At 39.0% G+C, this 8,964-nt stretch overlaps 1 protein-coding gene across 1 annotated transcript in view; it reads left to right on the top strand.

Moving 5' to 3' along the window:
- The window catches only part of LOC109227450 (probable serine/threonine protein kinase IREH1), a 25,328-nt gene continuing 16,643 nt past the window's right edge, over positions 280–8,964 (top strand). Inside the window, exons 1-6 of the mRNA XM_019392622.1 lie at positions 280–1,193; positions 3,732–3,802; positions 3,886–4,068; positions 4,158–5,516; positions 7,536–7,708; positions 7,906–8,149. Coding sequence (XP_019248167.1) covers positions 587–1,193; positions 3,732–3,802; positions 3,886–4,068; positions 4,158–5,516; positions 7,536–7,708; positions 7,906–8,149 — 2,637 coding nt within the window. The 5' untranslated portion in view covers positions 280–586. The remainder of the gene's footprint in view (positions 1,194–3,731; positions 3,803–3,885; positions 4,069–4,157; positions 5,517–7,535; positions 7,709–7,905; positions 8,150–8,964) is intronic.

Below are 8,964 nucleotides of genomic sequence, written 5' to 3'. Positions count from 1 at the left end.
ATAAATACTCCTATACATTTATCGTCTCGATAAAAAGCGCTTATCTTTAAATTTAAATTTTTTACAGAAATCTAGATGGTTTAGACGTCAAAGGGATGCCAATAATTAAGGTGGGAAACCAATTTTTTTTTTCTATTGCGCTGTAAGTTATTTGGAAAAAAAGAAAGATGGACGTGTATTTTCTTTTTCATCTTTTAATTTTTGTTTATTTATATATTTGTTGCAGGAGTAATTTGAGATTTGAAACTCGAAAAATTCATATAAATAAAGAAATGGAAGACAGTCTCGTCTTTTGTTTTCCTGGTTGTTCCATTTCAGCCCCCACTACTTTCTCAATCTGTCTCCAGAACTTCCATCGGACGCAGTCACCGTCACCATTTCCGATTCTACAGAGAAAAACAGCAGTAAACCTCGAAAACTACTGAGTCTTCCCTCAGTCCAATCTCTTCTGCATCAGTAGTCAAATCTCCATTCTCATGTTCTAGTCCAACTTCACAGCCCCTCATGCTTCTACAGCTGGGGCTGTAATTCACTTCAACAAGAAATAACAAGTAATCAATTAATCAGTAATCACTAAACCCTAGCTATGGTATTCAAAGGTCGATTTTTCTCATCTAAGAAATCCGACCCATCAAGCCCAGATGGATCCTCCAACAACAGTCCAAGATCTCTTGGGTCCAATTCCCCGATCCGATCCGACAAGAAGAAGTCTAAGTCCACTTCTACTTCTACTTCTAACTCTCCTATTACCCCATCTTCCATTTCAACTTTAGCTACTAAGAAAAAGGATGTTAAAGGTAAAGAAAGTCCGAGCCCGAGTCCGACTTCGACTAAGAATCCGGCTAAGGAAGTGGGGCCTACGCCTGTATCAGTGTCGCCTATAGTGGCATCGTCGTTGGGCTTAAATAAGATAAAGACTCGATCTGGGCCGTTGCCACAGGAGAGCTTTTTTGGGTATGCTAGTAGAGATAAGGGGAATTCACTGGGTGCTAGCAATCTGTCAAAGAATGTAGCGGGCCCGTCGAGTTCTGTTTCGGGTAAGAAGAGTGTTGAGAAGAAGTCAGTGATGGATTCCGCAGATAATGTGAGAAATTCAGATAGTATGTCCTCTGAGAGTGGTCGTTCCAGGGACCAAAGCCCACGTGTACCTGGCCCATCAAGACTGCAGAATGGTGAATCATCTTCTGAAGCAGGTAAAGTCCTTGTCTTTGCTATTACAAAAGCTACATGAATTACACACATACATATGTATATATCTATACGAAGCACGTAAAGGTTAGTGAGTGGTGTGGTACTTCAAATCCACTGGCTTAAAATGTGAATACTAGTTGTTGTGTTTGAAAGGCTAATCCTATTATCACACAAGGGAAGTAGAAAAGTAGCAAATGCTGATGCAACTAGAAACTCTGATGCAACTTTCAACTTGTGTATTTCAACAATACAAGGATCTTAGTTCCAAACCAGTTGATTCTTGGCATAAGGTGATCCAACACTCTAACACTAAGACAGATGCCCTTGACGGTGTGATTTACTAGGTTAGGAAACTGAATCATGCAGTGCATTTCTTTTCATGGTGATCTTGATTGTTAGAATATTAAGTTTCTAGTCAAATTGAATTATACACTATTTGACAAGGAGGTAGAAGCTAAGGCTTAATGTAATTCTCAGAAGGTTTTACTTTTGAATGAAATATCTAGTCATGCAGAGGGTTGTCTGCTATTTTCCAAATGAGCAAATTTTCAATTGGAGTCAAATGGAAGAAAGATGGAACATTTTGGTTTGCAGGGAAAAATTGGTTTTGGTATAGAATTCCACATTGTCCTCGGTCACAGTTCTGTTGAAGTGCTTTCTGTGAATCCATTGATATGTTAGATGATAGTGACAGGCGGGGTGCCGGCGGTTTTTCTTTTGGGTCGGTTTTCTTCAGGGACAGGGAGCAGATGGCGGTTGCAATGTTTCTCATCTTGCACCTTTTCTTAGTGCCTTAGATGTTGAAGGAAAAATATGGAGGAAATAAGACTTTGTTGATAATTATGTCTGATACTACAACCTAACTTGGGCTGCTAATACAAAAGCATTGATACTTTTTGATTTCTACTAGAAAACGTAACGGGTTTCTTACTTGGCCCTGTTTCTTTCTGGTTCACAAAGAAATGGGGTATGGCAAGATCTATTCCTCCAGGGATGATCCCCAATGTCCTAAGCTATTACAATAAGTGACTAAGATGAAGTGGATGGGTTGGCTTGCCGTGCACCATCAAAGCCAAGTCATGGTTTATTGCTCAGGCTGCTCTGCCCTTGTTGGTACTTGGTCAAGGTGCTGCATGCCCATGCGTGCCACCTTGCCCTTTGCTGTCACTTTCATGTGCAGCACGGAGCTCTCCCATGCGTGTCTCGTTGCTGATATTCACCCAAACTGTGCGGTTGACATAGCTGTCCTGCCCACATCCTTGACATTCTAATTGGCTAACGTGGTGTGGTGCACCACCCCTGTGCCACCATGTAATGATAACACCTACTATAAAACTGTACGGCAGAGTTAAAGACTGATGCATGTGAAATTCTTTTGGCTTCTGTTTTGGCACTTTTTTCCAAGTTTTCTAAAGAAAGGAAATAAAGAACCAAATACACCTGTACTGATAGTTCTATAAATTTAATGTTTATTTAAAAAATATGCATATAAAAACAAGGAAACAGAACAGTTAGCCATGTAGATCTCATTTGGCCCCATAAAAGGATAACACAATTAAAGATGTATGACATTGTTAGTAGTGAAACTTTGGCTTAGGCTCATGAAATTATCATCTACAAGCAAGAACTGCATATTGAGTTTAGATTATTCAGTGGTACATTATTATTTTTAATTTTCAGGTTTGATTTCTTGTTACACTATTTTGCATGTTCATCCATATTTGGTGTTTTTCCTAGTCTTCTGTGATTCCCAAAGAAGCTGGAAGTATTGGATTTTTCCATTTCCATGATTAAGCAATGCTAAAAGCTTCTGCGATAATTTTATTGTGATTTTATTGTCTTAAGTAGGCTCCATCGTCTACTAAAAAAAAGAATCTCTTAGGCTCCCAAGGACTACCCTTTCGCCTTGCTTCAGACTGAATCCTATTAGCAGGCTTTATTTATAAAGTTCGTAAAAGTCAGAGGTTTCCTATAGTTTCAGATAAAAATGCACTAGTTTGCGACTCTGATAGGAAATTGGCATTGGTCCGATAAAGGACAAACATGGCTGGTTTCCGATGTTTCTTTGTTTCTTTTGTTTTGTTTTGTTTTGTTTCCTTGACAAGTCTGGTAATTCCATGTTTCTGGTCCATACAGTATCATGGAAGTAGTTCTTCTCCACTACTTTAACCAGTTGTACCTTATGCATCTGTGCTCCCTTTCTTGGCTTGAATGTTGATTACCTCTATCCGGCTAAGGATTAGAGTTAGGTGCATACATGGACAGAGATATAAATTGATCTTTAGGCATTTTAACAACTGAAGTCCAGTAAGAGCTAGGGAATTGTATGAATGGCTTTGTTCTTACTACCTGCAACGTTTTGTGTTGTAATCTGGCCAACAAGCGTTCTTCCTTTTCTTTTATTCGACTTAAAAAAGAAAGCTATTCATATGACTGCTGAAAAGTCACTGAATTAGTAATATGTTCTGGGATAGGAAGTTCACGTAGTTGCTTGAGGTTAAAGTTATGCTCTACTTTCTTATGTTTTGATCCTTATGCAGGACGATTCAGTACATCTTGGGGCTATTCTGGAGGTCTGAGGAGCTCAGATGTTTATGCTCCAGAATTGAAGGTAAAGAGGATTAACCTGTTGCATTAATTGATTCTTTTTTGCTATTGTATTATTCTTATTCTAATGTAATATGTACTTTCTAGGCATCTTATGAATGTGACAACCCAAAGGAGTCTGAATCACCACGCTTTCAAGCTTTACTCAGGGTGACTAGTGCTCCTAGGAAAAGGTTTCCTTCAGATATTAAAAGTTTTTCGCATGAACTAAATTCCAAAGGTGTACGGCCTTTTCCATTCTGGAAACCTCGAGGTTTAAACAACTTGGAGGTAATTCAACAGTTTTGCAAGGTTCTTGAAGTTTGTAAATGATCAGCATACTTTTTCAAATGTTGATCAGTATATTGCAATTTCAACAGGAGGTTTTAACAATGATTAGGGCAAAGTTTGACAAAGCAAAGGAGGAAGTCGATACTGATTTGCGTGTTTTCGCAGCAGATCTGGTTGGAGTTCTAGAAAAAAATGCTGAAACTCATCCAGAATGGCAGGAAACTATTGAAGATTTGCTGGTTTTGGCTCGGAGATGTGCAATGACATCTCCTGGGGAATTTTGGCTTCAGTGTGAGGGCATCGTTCAGGAACTTGATGATAGACGCCAGGAACTCCCCATGGGTACGCTGAAGCAGCTGCACACTAGAATGCTTTTTATACTTACAAGGTGCACAAGATTGCTTCAGTTTCACAAGGAAAGTGGATTTGCTGAGGATGAATCTCTATTTCAGCTTCGTCAATCGTTGCAACCTGTAGAGAAACGAAGAGATGGAAAGATTTCTGGTCCTCTGAAGTTCCCAAAGTTGCCTCCTACAAAAAAATCTTACAGTCAGGAACAACATGGCTCTGAATGGAAGAGAGATCAAGCTGTAGGTAACTTTCAGACCTCAGAAGCTGAAACTGCAAAAAAGCTGGATTCTCCAGGCAGTAGGAATCGAATGGCATCTTGGAAGAAATTTCCAACTCCAGCAGGAAAAAGTCCCAAAGAAGCTTCTCCAATCAAAGAGGAGAACATTGATAGCAATATTGAATCAACGAAGCTACCAATGGATAAAAGAGGCCCTTCTGATGATCTAGCTACTGTTAAGCATCCTGATCTTTCTTCTGCTAGGGATTCCCATGCACACTCCTCAGTTCCTTCCAAACACCACCGTAAAGTTTCCTGGGGTTACTGGGGTGATCAACCAGGTGTTTCTGATGAGAGTTCAATAATATGTCGTATTTGTGAGGAGGAGGTCCCCACATTACACGTAGAAGACCACTCCAGAATTTGTGCAATTGCCGATCGTTGTGATCAAAAGGGTCTAAGTCTTAATGAACGCTTGATAAGGGTTGCAGATACTCTTGAGAAGCTCATGGAGTCATTTGCACAGAAGGACATTCAGCATGCTGTTGGAAGCCCAGACGGTGCAAAAGTATCAAACTCTAGTGTAACTGAGGAATCTGAACTTCTTTCTCCAAAGCTTAGTGACTGGTCTCGCAGAGGTTCAGAGGATATGCTCGACTGTCTTCCTGAAGTGGATAACTCTGTTTTCATGGATGAACTTAAAGGTTTACCTTCTATGTCATGTAGAACCCGGTTTGGACCCAAGTCTGATCAAGGAATGACAACATCCTCTGCTGGAAGCATGACACCTAGGTCCCCATTACTGACACCAAAGACCAGCCCAATCGACCTGCTATTGACAGGAAAAGGTTGTTTCTCTGAGCATGATGATCTCCCTCAGGTAGACACCACTATGATTCTTCAGTATGTTTGCTGCTTAGTTGTTTCCATTTTTTTCGGTGATATGACGGATTGACTGTATAAGAATTCTATTGCTGCCAGCAGAGTCTGCATGCACCTGCATGTATTTTCTCTGGTTGTGGATATGTTGGTAGATGTAGCCTGTCTTAGAAATTGTTATCTAACCTGAAAATTTCAATTTTGTGCTCTTTTCTCTTGATGCAGTCGCGGTGCTTCTTGTGGAAAGTTGATATCCTTATAGGTTATAATGTAAATTGATCCAGCGGCCACGAAATTGTTCATCATTTTGGCAATTTTTGCATGAAACTGCTTTTGGTGGCATCCTCTCCATCAAAGTTTCTAGAAGTGGCAGCTTTTCTGTTAGGTCCATTAACGGAGTTGTCAAATCCTTTTCCCCCTTTTTTCTTTTCCTTTCGCGCATCAAAACCTTGGCCCGAAATGATTTTGCTGCAGCTAGTTTTTCTTCTTCTCCTTTTCCTCCACCTCCTATCCCCTCAACCATTAGTCATATTCTTATTCTTGCCCTCCCATGCTTCGCTGGATGAGACAATAGAGAGAGATGCAACAACAACAACTATGCCTCAGTCCCAAACAAGTTGGGGTCGGCTATATGAACCCTCAATTCTTTCTTTAAGCTCAATTCATATCATCATCATACCAAAATAAAATCAGAGCGAAAGTGAAAAGGAAGTTTTATATAATAATAATAATAATAATAATAATAATAATAATAATAATAATAATAATAATAATAATAAAAGAAAGTTTATAACACGTCTAAACCTATATCCAACCAGTAGATATCACCTATATGGATCTTTACAATAGAGAGAGATGAAAGGGAGAAAAAGAAAGTAAAATAGAAAGGAAAATAAAGAGAGAAACACAACAAAAAAGCACTTTGGCTAACAGTTTTGGGCTCAAAAACAAACTCCTTCCCATGCTGCTCTGGATGAGAGCATAAAAGGAAGATGAATGGGGAAAAAGAAACAAGAATAGAGAAAAAAACAACGATTAAAATGAACAGAAAGCAGTCTGCTTAATCGTACTGGGCTTGCTGCCGGCTTTTGATGGATTCGACCATCCTTTCACTGGTTGGTCAGTTATAGGAGACTCTACATGCTAGCTGCGAATACTAATAAGAATATCTAATAATTTATAGTATTACCTCATTGACTGATTCTGGCGGATTGGATAATTGTGCCCAAATATCAAAAGAAATGTATTATGGTTTGAGGATAAAAAATGCTTTCATTTTCCTACTCTGCTAAAGTGCATAAGTCGAAAGAAATGCTAGTTCATTCCTTCTCCATGCACGAATTCCTTTAGTAATTGGAATTACAAAAGCGTTTTAGCTTTTGCAATGTGATCATGATAAGCAACAGCCCATATTTTCACTGTCCGGGCAATGGAGATGGAGATACAAAGCAATATCTCTGCCATTGTGCTTTTCCTTGGCCTGGCTATTCTCTCCCCCCCCCCCCCCCCCCAAAAAAAAAAAAAAAAAATTAGGAAATTAGAGGAGAATAAGAAAGTGAAAGTAGGCAGGGAGGAGAGAAGTGGTCTATCTTATTTACTTTTTCTTTTTGGAAAGAGAGAACCCATAATTTTTTAAATGCCCATTTTGCTCACGGAGTTCCCAACTTTTTAAAAAAACTAACGAAAGAGGATTTCGTACAATGGTTTAAATTTAAAGAGGTTAATACCAAAAAAATCTGTTTGATGGGTGAATTTCCAAATGGTGAAAAGGTTAGTGTTCTCTGGAGCACTGCTTTCTGTTTCCCAGTGTGAATATACAACTTGAGCACACATCATTTACATTTAATTATTGTCGTGGATGGTTCTAATTCTACGGGTGATAAATTGCCTAACTGTTGACTTCAATAGGTGCAGGATAACTGGTATCGACTTCTTTTACAATGCGTCTTTCTTCTTCTCTTTTGTTTATTCGCCTGGAGGATTTTATTGACAGCTTCATGTTACTTTTCTAATTTTGCAGATGAATGAACTTGCCGATATTGCTCGATGTGTGGCAAATACGCCTATAGATGATGATCGCTCTTTGCCTTATTTGCTCTCTTGCCTTGAAGATTTAAAAGTTGTGACTGAACGCAGAAAGTTGGATGCACTTACTGTGGAAACATTTGGAACTCGCATTGAAAAGCTGATTCGGTAATTTGACCTTTCTTGTGTTTTGTCCATATACTGCTTGTACTCTCAAAAGAAAATGATAAATAGTAAGAACCATGAAATGGAGAGGGGGCTCGGAGAGAAAACAAAGGAATCTTGCCATCCTTTTTCTTCTTCATTTTTCCTTCTACTCCATCTTTCAAGAAGTTTGTCTTTATCTTGAGTTCACAACTATCCAGGGAGAAGTATTTGCAACTATGTGAGCTGGTAGATGATGACAAAGTTGATCTAACGAGCACTGTCATTGATGAAGATGCTCCCTTGGAAGATGATGTTGTACGTAGCTTGAGAACCAGCCCAATTCATTCTAAAGATCGTACGTCTATTGATGACTTTGAGATTATCAAACCAATTAGTCGTGGGGCATTTGGTCGAGTTTTCTTGGCGAAAAAGCGAACAACTGGGGATCTCTTTGCAATTAAGGTATGATAGTGGTTTGCTGCTTGTGCTTTATTGATCAACATTTCTTGAATCATTCAGTATTTCCTTTTTGAAGTGATTTTTGCGTGACCTGTGATCAAGCACATGTGGAACCCCCTTCCGCAATCCTGGTCCCAGGCCAAGGGAAAACAAAAAACAATAGCTCTGTCTGTAAGGGATAGCGTCTTCTCCCATGTCCTTATCAGCTGTTTCTGTGCATGTCTCATCTCTAGCAAACAAATATATGGTGAAATTTTTGGGAGTTTATATATAAGGATTGTGTTACAATTGCATGTTGTCTTGCAACATTACTTATAAAAAATAAACAACTAAAGGATCTTATGAAACCTCCATCTCCTATTGCTTCTGGTGATTAATGGAAAAATTGTCTTGTTATAAATTTACTATTTTTGATATCTACATGTGTATTACATCTACCTCTTTGAAAGGGATGTCTACCTGTGTTTACAAAGGGAGGGTTAGGATTCCTCCCTTTCTAATTTTAGGTTTCCCTGTTTTATTTATCATGGTATATGCTTCTTTTGTCATGTCTGTTGGTTTCTCTGATGACATCATGTACTTCATGGATGTTTCTGGTGTCTGATATGAAGTGAGAAACCAAACCATTCTGCTGTTCCTCGTGTAGAGAGAAGATGAGGAGCTTGTATAATGCACGACTTGATTATTCCCTTAAGCTATTGGGGATCAAAAAGTGTGTAAAAGAATCCTAAACAAAGAAGATATATATATCACCATTCCTCTAACTCTCCTAATCACCTAACTACATAGAGGGTTTGTGTGTGTGTGTGGGGGGGTGG

Source organism: Nicotiana attenuata, chromosome 6, assembly GCF_001879085.1.
Source record: "Nicotiana attenuata strain UT chromosome 6, NIATTr2, whole genome shotgun sequence".
Taxonomy (NCBI): domain Eukaryota; kingdom Viridiplantae; phylum Streptophyta; class Magnoliopsida; order Solanales; family Solanaceae; genus Nicotiana; species Nicotiana attenuata.
Note: the sequence above shows the minus strand (reverse complement) of the source record. Positions and strands in the feature narration are given on the sequence as shown.